This window comes from Ranitomeya imitator, chromosome 4, assembly GCF_032444005.1.
Source record: "Ranitomeya imitator isolate aRanImi1 chromosome 4, aRanImi1.pri, whole genome shotgun sequence".
NCBI classification, from domain to species: Eukaryota; Metazoa; Chordata; class Amphibia; order Anura; family Dendrobatidae; genus Ranitomeya; species Ranitomeya imitator.
In genome coordinates, this window is record NC_091285.1 from 328215397 (window position 1) to 328231577 (window position 16181).

A 16181-nucleotide genomic window follows, 5' to 3' on the forward strand; every position below is an offset into this window, starting at 1 on the left:
ATAGTTAATAAATAACATTTCCCACATGTCTACTTTACATCAGCACAATTTTGGAAACAAAATTGTTTTTTTGCTAGGAAGTTATAAGGGTTAAAATTTGGCCAGCGATTTTTCATTTTTACAACGAAATTTACAAAACCATTTTTTTTAGGGCCCACCTCACATTTGAAGTCAGTTTGAGGGGTCTATATGGCTGAAAATACCCAAAAGTTACACCATTCTAAAAACTGCACCCCTCAAGGTGCACATAACCCACATTCAAGAAGTTTATTAACCCTTCAGGTGTTTCACAGCAGCAGAAGCAACATGGAAGGAAAAAATGAACATTTAACTTTTTAGTCACAAAAAATGATCTTTTAGTAACAATTTTTTTATTTTCCCAATGGTAAAAGGAGTAACTGAACAACGAAAGTTGTTGTCCAATTTTTCCTGAGTACACCGATACCTCATATGTGGGGGTAAACCACTGTTTGGGCGCACGGCAGGGCTTGGAAGGGAAGGAGAACCATTTGACTTTTTGAATGAAAAATAGGCTCCACTCTTTAGCGGACACCATGTCACATTTGGAGAGCCGCCGTGTGCCTAAAAATTGGAGCTCCCCCACAAGTGACCCCATTTTGGAAACTAGACGCCCCAAGGAACTTATCTAGATTCCTAGTGAGCACTTAAAACCCTCAGGTGCTTCACAAATTGATCCGTAAAAATGAAAAAGTACTTTTTTTTCACAAAAAATTTATTTTCGCCTCAATTTTTTCATTTTCACATGGGCAATAGGATAAAATGGATCCTAAAATTTGTTGGGCAATTTCTCCTGAGTACGCCGATACCTCATATGTGGGGGTAAACCACTATTTGGGCACACGGCAGGGCTCGGAAGGGAAGGCGCGCCATTTGACTTTTTGAATGGAAAATTAGCTCCAATTGTTAGCGGACACCATGTCGCGTTTGGAGAGCCCGTGTGCCTAAACATTGGAGCTCCCCCACAAGTGACCCCATTTTGGAAACTAGACCACCCAAGGAACTTATCTAGATGCATATTGAGCACTTTAAACCCCCAGGTGCTTCACAGAAGTTTATAACGCAGAGCAATGAAAATAAAAAAAATTTCTTTCCTCAAAAATGATTTTTTTAGCCTGGAATTTCCTATTTTGCCAAGGGTAATAGGAGAAATTGGATCCCAAATGTTGTTGTCCAGTTTGTCCTGAGTACGCTGATACCCCATATGTGGGGGTAAACCACTATTTGGGCGCACGGCAGGGCTCGGAAGGGAAGGCACGCCATTTGGCTTTTTAAATGAAAAATTAGCTCCAATCATTAGCGGACACCATGTCACGTTTGGAGAGCCCCTGTGTGCCTAAACATTGGAGATCCCCCCACACATGACCCCATTTTGGAAACTAGACCCCCAAAGGAACTAATCTAGATGTGTGGTGAGAACTTTGAACCCCCAAGTGCTTCACAGAAGTTTATAACGCAGAGCCATGAAAATAAAAAAAATTTTTTTCCCAAAAATGATTTTTTTAGCCCGCAATTTTTTATTTTCCCAAGGGTATCAGGAGAAATTTGACCCCAAAAGTTGTTGTCCAGTTTCTCCTGAGTACGCTGATGCCCCATATGTGGGGGTAAACCACTGTTTGGACACATGCCGGGGCTCGGAAGTGAAGTAGTGACGTTTTGAAATGCAGACTTTGATGGAATGCTCTTCGGACGTCACGTTGCGTTTGCAGAGCCCCTGATGTGGCTAAACAGTAGAAACCCCCCACAAGTGACCCCATTTTGGAAACTGGACCCCCCAAGGAACTTATCTAGATATATGGTGAGCGCTTTGAACCCCCAAGTGCTTCACAGACGTATACAACGCAGAGCCGTGAAAATAAAAAATCATTTTTCTTTCCTCAAAAATGATGTTTTAGCAAGCAATTTTTTATTTTCACAAGGGTAACAGGAGAAATTGGACCCCAGTAATTGTTGCGCAGTTTGTCCTGAGTATGCTGGTACCCCATATGTGGGGGTAAACCACTGTTTGGGCACACGTCGGGGCTCGGAAGTGAGGGAGCACCATTTGACTTTTTGAATACAAGATTGGCTGGAATCAATGGTGGCGCCATGTTGCGTTTGGAGACCCCTGATGTGCCTAAACAGTGGAAACCCCTCACTGGCAGACCAGTGTTTCCAGCCATGGCCGATGATATTGCAGCATCGGCCATGGCTGGAATGTAATATTTCACCAGTTTTAATAGGTGAAATATTACAAATCGCTCTGATTGGCTGTTGAAAGTGAAACTGCCAATCAGAGCGATCGTAGCCACGGGGGGGGGGGGGGGGCGTTGAAGGGGGGTGCTACCACTCCCCCTGTCCCTGTAGGTCTGGTGAAATTGGAGTTAACCCTTTCACCCGATCTGCAGGGACGCGATCATTCTGTGACACAGCATATGCGTCACAGGTCGGATTGGCACCGACTTTCATGACGCATACACTGTGTCACAGGTCGGGAAGGGATTAACCCTGTGTGAGCGGTGACTGGAGGGGAGTATGCGGGCGCCGGGCACTGACTGCGGGGAGTAAGGAGCGGCCATTTCCTTCCGGACTGTGCCCGTCGCTGATTGGTCGTGGCTGTTTTGCCGCGACCAATCAGCGACTTGGATTTCCATGACAGACAGAGACCGCGACCAATGAATATCCGTGACAGACAGACAGGACAGACAGAAAGACTGAAGTGACCCTTAGACAATTATATAGTAGATAATAATAATCTCAAACTACTTTACTGACTTAATAAAATATAAGTACAATTTTTTTTTATTGATAATGAAACAATGTAGCTACATAATAAAATAATTAGGTAAAGATGGAAACATACCTGATCTGAAACATTCAATAATTTGTAAAATGCCAGATTTTGAAGTCTGAACAGGCTGTTGCAATAAAGGTGGATCTCCAGGCTCCACAACTTTTTCTGTAATACAGAAGTGAGTCAGTGAAATACATTTTTTAATTCTTGATTTTCAGATGTTTGCTGATGAGTTTTATGCCATTTTTAGCAAAAGAAAATATTTTTAGACATCATAAGATTGCCCATTATGAGATCGCTTATATTAAGAACAGGCCATCTGGACCAAAGAAATCAAAATATTGTGGTGTTTCACAATTGCTAACAATACATGAAGAGGACTGAGTCGCCTATTTTTCTGAGCTTGATGCTCCTGCCCCCTCTTTAATGTTGGTTGCAGATAAAACAGTAGTGATGAGCGAATATAGTCGTTACTCGAGATTTCTTGAGCATGCTCGGGTGTCCTCCGAGTATTTTTTTAGTGCTCGGAGATTTAGTTTTTCTTGCCGCAGCTGAATGATTTACATCTGATAGCCAGCATAAGTGTTAGGGCTAGCGGAACGCACCGAGTGTATATATAGGTAGCTACAAGGTGCGTTCGCAGCCTGAGGTCCACCGTGCAGGGACACCTGCTGCAAAGTAATGGCGGATAGACTATAAGCTCACACGTGGGTTAAGCTTCACCCCGTGTGAACTGGAAGCGATCTCTGTTACCTCACAGAGACGCGCTGTACACAAAACTATTACCCTAACTAGGGTTGCGCTTGCTCTGAGACCAGATGCAAAGCCAACGACTAATTGTCCCCACTGACACAAGCTGCCTGCCTGAGTGTACAGGTAGAGTATCCACTGGCATTAGCCAAACATATTTGATACTAGCGCATGGCCGTGAGAACCTTTTACAGTTGCAGCTCTTCAGGACCTTCCTGGTGGACCAAAAGGAGCTGCTACAGGGCCTGAGCATGTGACCCCCGACCTCCAATGAGAGGTCCTCCCGTGGGCATGCTTAGTGTGTGAAAGGCAGGACTTAGTCCCAGAAAAGCCTGCTCGCCGCTGACCTGTGCTGGCTACAGAAGCAGAGCCTGGAAAGGCAGCAGTAACCATCCGCACAGTATCAGGCTGAGCCAGACACTGTGACCGATGTCTCCGCTGAGCATGCTCCAGTGCGGCTGGAGGAGAATGGGAGACCGCAGCAGACATGGTTCGAGATTCCCCCTGTGTAGCGGCGGGAACTCGACACCTAACAAGTACATGTGGGGGTTGCCTGGTTGCTAGCGAATCCCCACATTTAATCAAGTAGGCTAGTAGCTGTAAATCATTCAGCTGCCTTAATGCAAACTAAATCTCCGAGAAGTCAAATACTCGGGAGGTCACCTGAGCGTGCTCGGGAAAACTCGAGTAAAGAGTATATTCGCTCATCACTAGTAGTCAGCAATCATTGGCAATGAGCATAGAGGGCTATTAAATTAAAAGTGGACAAGCAACTGAGTCAGTGGAGTTCTCGCTTAGTGTCCATCTTACAAGTTGAATTGTGGTGACCACTCCTTAGGTTCCTATTATCACTTTCTTGAGGGAAAAGCAGACTTAACATTTGGAACATGATAGTCCTAGACGTTATCAACCTGCAGGTAAGGGGGTAACCCTCAGGCTAATAGCATTTTAAAGCTGCCCATTGAAAACCCGACTACCTATTGGAAATTAACTTTATTCCTCCTGGCAGCATCTGGCTTTCAGTCATAGAAAAGCAGCTTCAGTCACCACTGTCAGTCTTGGCCCTGGCACTGACTGATAGCTGGCACTGCACTGATGTATGGACTTTAACCCCTTAACCCCCAAGGGTGGTTTGCATGTTAATGACCAGTCTAATTTTTACAATTCTGACCACTGTCCCTTTATGAGGTTATAACTCTGGAAAGCTTCAACTGATCCCAGTGATTCTGACACTGTTTTCTTGGGACATATTGTACTTCATGACAGTGGTAAAACTTATTTGATATTACTTGTGTTTATATGTGAAAAAAAACCCAGAAATTTGGCGAAAACTTTGAAATTTTCCAACTTTTAATTTTCATGCCCTTAACCCTAGCATGCATATTGGGGAGCCTTTTAGGCCCCCATGCTTAATTTTTTGCTATTATCTGCAAAATTACTTAAGCTAGAGTTTTACATTACATCAGCACAATTTTGGAACCACAATTTTTTTTGTTATGGAGTTATAAGGGTTAAAAGTTGACCAGCGATTTCTCATTTTTACAACACCATTTTTTTTTCTAGGGACCACATCACATTTGAAGTCACTTTGAGGGGTCTATGTGATAGAAAATACCAAAAGTGACACCATTCTAAAAACTGCACCTCTCAAGGTGCTCAAAACCACATTTAAGAGGTTTATTAACCCTTCAGGTGCTTCACAGGAATTTTTAACATTTTTACTTTTTCACAAAAAAATTACTTCAGATCCAATCTGTTTTATTTTACCAAGGGTAATAGGAAAAATTGGACCCCAAATGTTGTTGTACAATTTGTCTCGAGTACGCCGATACCCCATATGTGGGGGTAAACCACTGTTTGGGCCCATGGCAGAGCTCGGAAGGGAAGGAGTGCCATTTGACTTTTCAATGCAAAATTGGCTGGAATTGAGATAGGACGCCATGTGGCGTTTGGAGAGCCCCGATGTGCCTAAACAGTGCTTCAATGAAGTTTATAATGTAGAGCCGTAAAAATAAAAAATCATTTTTTTTTTTCACAAAAATGTTCTTTTTGCCCCTAATTTATTTTCCTGAGAGTAACAGGAGAAAGTGGACCCCAAAAGTTGTTGTGCAATTTGTCATGAGTGCGCTGATACCCCATATGTGGGGGTAAACTACTGTTTCAGCACACGTTGGTGCTCGGAAGGGAAGTGGCGTTTTGGAATGCAGACTTTGATTAAATGTTCTGCGGGCCTCGTGTTGTGTTTGCAGAGCCCCTGATGTGCCTAAACAGTGGCAACCCTTCAATTCTAACTCCAACTCTAACCACACCCCTAACCCCAACACACCCCTAAACTTAACTAACCACACCCCTAACCCAAACACACCCCTAACCCCAACCCTAACCATAATCCTAACCCTGACACACCCCTAACCCAACCGTAAACATAATCCAAACCCAAACCCCAACTCTGGTCCCAACCCTAACTTTAGCCCCAAACCTAACCCTAATTGGAAAATGGAAATAGATACATTTTATTTTATTATTTTTCTCCAACTAAGGCGGTGATAAAGTGGGGTTTGATTTACTATTTATAGCGGGTTTTCATGTTTAGCAGCTGTCACACACTAAAAGACGCTTATATTTGCAAAAAAGTTTTTGTCACCACATTTTGAGAGCTATAATTTTTCCATATTTTGGTCCACAGTCATGTGAGGTCTTGTTTTTTTGCGGGACGGGTTGACGTTTTTATTGGTACCATTTTCAGGCACATGACATTTTTTGATCGCTTTTTATTCCAATTTTTGTTAGGCAGAATGAACAAAAACCAGCAATTCATGAATTTCTTTTTGGGGGGTTTATACCGATCCACGTTTGGTAAAATTGATAAAGCAGTTTTATACTTCGGGTCAGTACGATTACAGCAATACCTCATTTATATCTTTTTTATGTTTTGGTGCTTTTATACAATAAAAACTTTTATATAAAAAAATAATTTTTGCATCGCTTTATTCTTTATAAGTTTGGTTTTTTTGCTCATGATGCCGTATGACGGCTCGTTTTTTGTGGGACAAGATGACGTTTTCAGCGGTACCATGTTTATTTATATCCATCTTTTCGATTGCGTGTTATTCCACTTTTTGTTCGGCGGTATGATAAGGCATTGTTTTTTGCCTCTTTTTTATTTTTTTTTGCGGTGTTCACTGAAGGGGTTAACTAGTGGGACAGTGTTATAGGTTGGGTCGTTACGGACTCGGCGATAATAAATATGTGCACTTTATTTACTTTTTTATTTACATAAAGAAATTTATTTATTGGAACAATATTTTTTTTTCTTTATTTAGGTTTTTAAAAAAAATATTTTTACACAATGTAATTTTTTTTTTTTTTACTTTGTTACTTTGTCCCAGGGTGGGACATCACTATGTAGTGTCAGATCGCTGATCTGACACTTTGCACAGCACTGTGTCAGATCAGCGATCTGACATGCAGTGCTGGAGGCCTGCCGGCACCTGCTCTCAGCAGGTGATCGCAAGCAAGCAATCTGCAGGACCCGGAAGGACCCCCGCGGCCATCTTGGATCCGGAGCCTGCAGGGAGGAGACGCTCGGAACAACGCCATCACATCGCGTTGTTCTGAGGGTCTCAGGGAAGCACGCAGGGAGCCCCCTCACTGCACGATGCTTCCCTATGCCACCAAAACGCTACGATCATATTTGATCAGTGTTCTGGAGGTTAATCGGGAGCAGTCCGTGATAATCAGCTGATACCCGGCCGCGCTCCTCCCATGAGTGTGGCTCATCGCCTATGACGTACTATCCCGTCCATGGGAATTAAGTCCCAGGTCACATGGACGGGATAGTACGTCCAATGGCAGAAAGGGGTTAAGTTAATTCTGGGGTGTGGTTACAGCAGCCACTCACCAATTCCTGCAAGGCTAAGAGTAGCAATCAGGCAGTTTTTGAACGCCAACCCAATATCTGCAGGTTTAAGGCATTCTGGGACATGACAGTTTACCTTTAAGTTATTCTCTGTCATCCCATCAACACACAAAAAGGAAATTCAATAGACAAAAAGGATACAGTTAGGTCCAGGACTGTGGAGTCGGAGTCGTGGAGTCAGTTTTGGTTGGAGTCAGTCGGTAGAAATGTATCGACTCCGACTCCAGCTTTTAAAAAAATGTATTATTTCATAATTGAACTTTCATATCAATTTTATAAATGTTACTCAAATATATATGGTCTATCAAACTATGAACAACAGTGATAAGCAGTTCTGCTGGAGATAGAGATATTTCTTACTTCTTGTGTGTCACTGTTCTCCACTGCCCTTAGGGTACCGTCACACTCAGCAACTTTCCAACGATCACGACCAGCTATACGACCTGCCCGTGATCGTCGGAAAGTCCTTGTGTGGTCGCTGGAGAGCTGTCACACAGACAGCTCTCCAGCGACCAACGATGCCGAAGCCCCCGGGTAACCAGGGTAAACATCGGGTTACTAAGCGCAGGGCCGTGCTTAGTAACCCGATGTTTACCCTGGTTACCATTGTAAATGTAAAAAAAAAAAACAAACACATACTCACATTCCGGTGCCTGTCACGTCCCCGGCGTCCGCTTCCCTGCACTCCTCCTGCATCCTGTGTAAGCGCCGGCCGTAAAGCAGAGCGGTGACGTCACCGCTGTGCTCTGCTTTACGGCCGGCCGGCGCTGACACAGGATGCAGGAGGAGTGCAGGGAAGCGGACGCCGGGGACGTGACAGGCATCATACATAAATACATCAGATAGGGATTATATACATTAGATAGGACTGCTCTATTATGGGTATACCTTGGCGATTGGTGAAGCAGCTTAACATACATTTTTTTGCAAAAAAACGTATTAACTAAATACCCTGTATTTTTTTTCATTTTTTGACTATCACTTGCTTATTTACTGTGACTTTTTTACAACAGAGTATTTTTGACCTCGCTGTGCGCTTTTGTGTCCGGTGGTTTTCAGTTGCTGTTTGTTTGTGGGCCTTTCTGTCTGAAGTTTAGTCTTTAACAAGTGAAATGCATGCTCACTTGGGTTGAGACCAGGTGACGGACTTGGCCATTCAAGAATATTCCACTTCTTTGCTTTAATAAACTCCTGGGTTGCTTTGGCTCTATGTTTTGGGTCATTCTCCATGTGTAGTATGAAACGACAACCAATCAGTTTGGCTGCATTTGGCTGGATCTGAGCACACAGTATGGCTCTAAATACCTCTGAATTCATTTGGCTGCTTCTGTCTTGTGTCACATCATCAATAAACACTAGAGACCCAGTGCCACTGGCAGCCATGCATGCCCAAGACATCACACTGCCTCCGCCGTGTTTTACAGATGATGTGGTATGCTTTGGATCATGAGCTGTACCAAGCCTTCGCCATACTTTTCTTTCCATCATTCTGGTAGAGGTTGATCTTGGTTTCATATGTCCAAAGAATGTTCTTCCAGAACTGTGCTGGCTTTCTTAGATGTTTTTTTTTAGCAAAGTCCAGTCTAGCCTTTTTATTCTTGATGCTTATGAGTGGCTTGCACCGTGCAGTGAACCCTCTGTATTTACTTTCATGCAGTCTTCTCTTTATGGTAGATTTGGATATTGATACACCTACCTCCTGGAGAGTGTTGGTCACTTGGTTGGCTGTTGTCAAGGGGTTTCTCTTCACCATGGAGATTATTCTGCGATCATCCACCGCTGTTGTCTTCAGTGGGCGCCCAGGTCTTTTTACATTGATGAGTTCACCAGTGCTTTCTTTCTTTCTCAGGATGTACCAAACTGTAGATTTTGCCACTCCTAATATTGTAGCAATTACTCGGATGGGTTGTTTCTGTTTTTTTAGCTTAACCCTTTCACGACATGCGCCGTACTATTACTGTGCATGTCATGTCTCCCCCTTTGATGTTGGCTCCGGCAGTGAGCCCACATCAAAGTCGTGACATGTCAGCTGTTTTGTACAGCTGACATGTGCGCGCAATAGCGGCGGGTGAAACCGCTATTAACCTGTTAATTGCCGCTGTCAAACGCAGACAGCGGCATTTAACCGGCGCTTCTGGCCGGGCGGCCGGAAATGACCTCACATGATCGGGGGTCGGCGATGCATCAGGATGGTAACCATAGAGGTCCTTGAGACCTCTATGGTTACTAATGCCAGCCTGCTGTGAGCGCCCCCTTGTGGTCGGCGCTCACAGTACACCTGCATTTCTGCTACATAGCAGCGAACATCAGATCGCTGCTATGTAGCAGAGCCGATCGAGTGGTGCCAGCTTCTAGCCTCCCATGGAGGCTATTAAAGCATGGCAAAAGTAAAAAAAAAAAAAAAAGATTTTAAAAACATGAAAAAAAAAAAAAATATGAAAGGTTAAATCACCCCCCTTTCGCCCCATCCAAAATAAAACAATAAAAAAAAAATCAAATCTACACATATTTGGTATTGCCGCGTTCAGAATCGCCCGATCAAAAATAACAAGCATTAACCTGATCGCTAAACAGCGTAGCGAGAAAAAAATTCAAAACGCCAGAATTACTTTATTTGGTCGCCGCGACATTGTTGCATTAACCCCTTCAAGTCGCTGCCCTTTTTCGTTTTTGCTTTTTCATTTTTCACTTCCCTCCTTCCCAGAGCCATAACTTTTTTATTTTTCCGTCAATATGGTCATATGAGGGCTTATTTTTTGCCGGACAAGTTGTACTTTTGAACGACACCATTGGTTTTACCATGTCTTTTACTAGTAAACGGGGAAAAAAATTCCAAGTACGGTGAAATTGCAAAAAAAGTGCAATCCCACACTTGTTTTTTGTTTGGCTTTTTTGCTAGGTTCATTAAATGGTAAAACTGACCTGCCATTGTGATTCTCTAGGTCATTACGAGTTCATAGACACCTAACATGACTAGGTTATTGGTGAAAAACAATTCAAAACTTTGCTTAAAAAAAAAAAAGTCACATTTTCCGATACCCGAAGCGTCTCCATTTTTCGTGATCTGGGGTCGGGTGAGGGCTTATTTTTTGCGTGCCGAGCTGACGTTTTTAATGATACCATTTCGGTGCAGATACGTTCTTTTGATCGCCCGTTATTGCATTTTAATGCAATGTCACGGCGACCAAAAAAACGTAATTCTGGCGTTTCGGATTTTTTTCTCGCTACGCTGTTTAGCGATCAGGTTAATGCTTTTTTTTATTGATAGATCGGGCGATTCTGAACGTGGCGATACCAAATACGTGTAATTTTTTTTTTTTTATTGTTTTATTTAGGATGGGGCGAAAGGGGCGTGATTTAAACTTTTATATTTTTTTCATATTTTTAAAAACTTTTTTTTTTTACTTGTGCCATGCTTCAATAGCCTCCATGGGAGGCTAGAAGCTGGCATAGCCTGATCGGCTCTACTACATATCAGCGATTATCAGGTCGTTGCTATGTAGCTGAAATGCAGGTGTGCTGTGAGCGCCGACCACAGGGGGGCGCTCATAGCAGGCCTGCATCAGTAACCATAGAGGTCTCAAGGACCTCTATGTTTACCTTCCTGATGCATCGCCGACCCCGATCATGTGACGGGGGTCGGCGATGACATCATTTCTGGCCGCCCGGCAGGAAGCTCCGGTTAAATGCCGCTGTCTGCGTTTGACAGCGGCATTTAACAGGTTAATAGCGGCGGGTGAATAGCGATTTCACCCACCGCTATTGCGCGCACATGTCAGCTGTACAAAACAGCTGACATGTCGCGACTTTGATGTGGGCTCACCGCCGGAGCCCACATCAAAGGGGGAGACACGACATGCGCCGTACTAGTAAGGGGCATGTCGTGAAGGGGTTAAAATGCAATAACGGGCGATCAAAAGAACGTATCTGCACAAATGTGGTATCATTAAAACGTCAGCTCAGCATGTAAAAAATAAGCCCTCACCCGACCCCAGACCACGAAAAATGGAGACGCTACGGGTATCAGAAAATGGCACTTTTTTTTTTTTTTTTTAAGCAAAGTTTTGAATTTTTTTGCACCACTTAGATAAAAAATAACCTAGACATGTTTGATGTCTATGAACTCGTAATGACCCGGAGAATGATAATATCAGGTCAGTTTTAGCATTTAGTGAACCTAGCAAAAAAGCCAAACAAAAACCAAGTGTGGGATTGCACTTTTTTTGCAATTTCACCACACTTGGAATTTTTTTCCCATTTTCTAGTACAAGACATGGTAGAACCAATAATGACGTTCAAAAGTACAACTCGTCCCGCAAAAAACAAGCCCTCACATGGCCAAATTGACGGAAAAATAAAAAAGTTATGGCTCTGGGAAGGAGGGGAGCGAAAAACGAAAACACAAAAACAAAAAGGGCCGCCGCATGAAGGGGTTAAGGATGGCTTGTTTTACCTGCATGGAGATATCCTTTGACTGCATGTTTACTTCACATCAAAAGCACCACACCTCAAATCAACTCCAGGCCTTTTATCTGCTTAATTGAGAATGACATAACAAAGGGATTTGTGCATGAAAAAGCCTTGGAGTCAATTGTCCAATTACTTTTGGTCCCTTTAAAAACAGGGTGGCACATGTTAAGGAGCTGAAACTCCTAAACCCTTCATCCAATTTTAATGTGGATACCCCGAAGTGAAAGCTGAAAGTCTGAACTTCAACTGCATCTGAATTGTTTTGTTTAAAATTCATTGTGGTAATGTCTATAACCAAAATTAGAAAAATGTTATCTCTGTCCAAATATATATGGACCTAACTGTAGATGGCAAGATTTAAAAATATATATATAGTTTTTACAAAACAAAAAATACATAAGAGTTGCAGACTAGTGATCAATGAAGACTGAAGTCCCATAGGACTACCGTCTATACTTGAGTATAAGCCGAGATTTTCAGCCCAAATTATTGGGCTGAAAGTGCCCCTCTCGGCTTATACTCGAGTCATGGTCGGCGGTGAGGTCGGCGGGTGAGGGGGAGAGAGGTCTGAGGCATACTTACCTGCTTCCGGGGCTCCTGGCGCTGTCCCTGCAGTCCCACGGTCTTCGGGTGCTGCAGCTCTTCCCCTGTTCAGCAGTCACGTGGGACCGTTCATTTAAGTTATGAATATGGACTCCACTCCCATAGGGGTGAAGCCGCATATTCATTTCTCTAATGAGCGGTGCCAGTGACCGCTGACAGAGGAAGAGGCTGCGGCACCCGGAGACCAGCTGTCCGGGGGAAGGAGCCAGGGATGCCGGGAGCAGGTAAGTATGTCATATTTACCTGTCCATGTTCCACCCGCCAGGCGCCGCTCTGTCTTCGCGTCCTCTTGCAGTGACTGTTCAGGTCAGAGGGCGCGATGACGTATAGTGTGCGCACCGCGCTCTGCCTGAACATTCAGTGCGGAGAGACGCCGAGACAGGACGCTGAGGAGCTGCAAGCAAGAGAGGTGAGTATGTCTTTTTTTTTTTATTATTGCAGCAGCAGCATTATATATGGCACAGTTTTATATGGCACATCTATGGGGCAATAATGAACGATGCAGAGCATTCTATATGGCAGAGCACTATATGGCACAGCTTTCTATGGCACATCTATGGGGCAATAATGAACGGTGCAGAGCACTATATGGCACAGCTTTCTATGGCACATCTATGGGGCAATAATGAACGGTACAGAGCACTATATGGCACAGCTTTATATGGCACATCTATGGGGCAATAATGAACGGTGCAGAGCACTATATGGCACAGCTTTATATGGCACATGTATGGGGCAATAATGAATGGTGCAGAGCATTATATATGGCACAGCTTTATATGGCACATCTATGGGGCAATAATGAACGGTGCAGAGCACTATATGGCACAGCTTTATATGGCACATCTATGGGGCAATAATGAACGGTGAAGAGCACTATATGGCACAGCTTTATATGGCACATCTAGGGGGCAATAATGAACGGCGCAGAGCATTATATATGGCACAGCTTTATATGGAGCATCTATGGGGCCATAATGAACGGTGCAGAGCATTATATATGGCACAGCTTTATATGGAGCATCTATGGGGCCATAATGAACGGTGCAGAGCATTATATGTGGCACAGCTTTATATGGAGCATCTATGGGGCAATAATGAATGGTATGGAGCATCTATTTTTATTTTTGAAATTCACCGGTAGCTGCTGCATTTCATACCCTAGGGCTTATACTCGAGTCATTACGTTTTCCCAGTTTTTTGTGGCAAAATTAGGGGGGTCGGCTTATACTCTGGTCGGCTTATACTCGAGTATATACGGTAAGTAAAAAAACAAAAACAAATAAAAAATATGTTTTTGCCAATAGATACGTATTACATTACCGTAGGTTTTTTTTTTTACATTGAAAACATTAGGTATTTTTCTGTGTCCTTTAGAATCAATCTGTACAGCTGTCACATTATTTATCCCCCCATTATTTATAGGTAGGGTGAGTGTGAGGGACAGCATCTACCCATATATTAAAACCCTCCTCACAAAACTACACATATACATTTTTCTTTTCTCTTCCTAATAGGGTCTGATAGATCAAGAGGGACAGTCGACGGTGAGCGGGGGCGCCACTGCGCAGGAATAGGGTGCCAACCTCCGCTGGCAGGTAGGGTACTGAGAAGTGTAAGGCTGTGTTCACACGTTGCGGTTTTTTCGCGGTTTTTCCCGATAAAAACGCTATAAAACCGCAAAAAACCGCATACAATAAGCATCCCATCATTTAGAATTAATTCCGCATGTTTTGTGCACATGATGCGTTTTTTTACGCGAAAAAAACGCATCGCGGCAAAAAATGCATTTGGAAGTGTCCGGAAAAAACCGCTGCACAAACTCATCAAAACCGCGGCAAAACCGCAGCAAAAACACATGCGGTTTTCTTGCGGATTTCTTGCAGAAAATGTCCGGAATTCTCAGGAATTTTCTGCAAGAAATCCTGAACGTGTGCACATAGCCTTAGGCTACTAGGGATAGGTACCCCCCTAGGTTCGTTTTCTATTTTCAAGTGTTTAATTGGTGATGGTTTTGTATGCACTATGTTTTTTAGCAATTGTTAATAAAGATATTTTTAGTATTTTTGGGGTGCTTTCTGTGAATTTATTATTTATCCCCCACAGTGAACAATGTAAAACTAAATAAACATCCCCCACAATAAAACACTGTCTTTTCTTCATACACCTCTGCAATAAAAGTGGAATAAAACAGATCAAAAAGTCATATATGAATATGGTATCCTTGAAAACCTTATCCTGCAAAAACCGCTCTGCTGTCAGTAGAAAAGCTAAAAATTATAGCGTTGAGATGGAAACACTGTAAAAAAAAAAAATACAAGCAATTCTTCAACTGCTATTGATTTGTTCATTCAGCCACTCAAAAATTAGAATAATTCTAGGCTTGCGTGATGCTGATTACCTTGGGATTTCATTCTAAAGATATGTGCACAAGTTACGCGTTGCAGAAATGTGTGTAAAATACGTGAGTTTTTTAAATGCATTTTTGTAGCTGATTTCCCCCCACTCATTAGTATGGGTGAAATTTGCAGCATAAACGTTGAAAGAATTGACATGCTGCAGATTTAAATCTGCTCCAAACCTGCAAGGAAAAAATAAGTAACGTGTGCATGAGACTTCAAGATTCTCTTTCACTTTGCCGGGCACCAAGAAACCCTTCAGGTTATGTGACAAACGGTGCAGAAAAAAAAATGCAACAAAAACACGTGTGCACACAGCCTTAAAGGGAACCTGTCACCCCGAAAATCGCGGGTGAGGTAAGCCCACCAGCATCAGGGGCTTATCTACAGCATTCTGTAATGCTGTAGATAAGCTCCCGATGTTACCTGAAAGAGGAGAAAAAGATGTTAGATTATACTCACCCAGGGGCGGTCCCGCTGCTGGTCCGGTCGGATGGGCTTCTCTGGTCCGCTGCGGCGCCTCCCATCTTCATTCCAAGACGTCCTCTTCTGATCTTCAGCCTCTCTGACCTTTCCGGCGCCTGCGCACTGCAGTACTTTGTTCTGCCCTCAACAGGGCAGACAAAGTACGCCGGAGCCGTGGCTGAAGATCAGAAGAGGACGTCTTGGAATGAAGATGGGAGGCGCCGCAGCGGACCAGAGACACCCATCCGACCGGACCAGCAGTGGGACCGCCCCTGGGTGAGTATAATCTAACGTCTTTTTCTCCTCTTTCAGGTAACATCGGGGGCTTATCTACAGCATTACAGAATGCTGTAGATAAGCCCCTGATGCCGGTGGGCTTACCTCACCCGCGATTTTCGGGGTGACAGGTTCCCTTTAAGCTCCAAAAAACATAGTTTAGATTAAATCTGGACAGAAGATTCACTAAAATGAGGTAGGTGGGAGTCACTTTGGACTCCTTATGGCCTCTGATCCGGTGGTGTCCCATCTTTTTAGGCATGAACAAAAAGCATGGTTGATCAGTTTTGGGTACCTCAAAAAAGACAGACACCGCTGAACAGCGGCCAGATGGAACTTAGAGAATGGTGTATGCTTCATTACAGTAAATGAAAGAAAGACAAGAGACAAGCGCCTAGAGGGTGGAATTGGATGGTATGTTGGGGATGAGATACGGCTCAACTGATGGAGTTGTGATGGTCACTACTCCAATTAAAGCTTTTGTTAGAGTCAGTCACTGCATTCCGCC

At 43.5% G+C, this 16181-nt stretch overlaps 1 protein-coding gene across 2 annotated transcripts in view; it reads right to left on the reverse strand.

Annotated features, from left to right (window-relative positions):
- ZNF800 (zinc finger protein 800) overlaps window positions 1-16181 on the reverse strand; it is a 103757-nt gene that overhangs the window by 26726 nt on the left and 60850 nt on the right. For both annotated transcript variants that reach the window (XM_069764918.1, XM_069764919.1), the window contains one exon: window positions 2861-2956. In XM_069764918.1, coding sequence (XP_069621019.1) covers window positions 2861-2956 — 96 coding nt within the window. The remainder of the gene's footprint in view (window positions 1-2860; window positions 2957-16181) is intronic.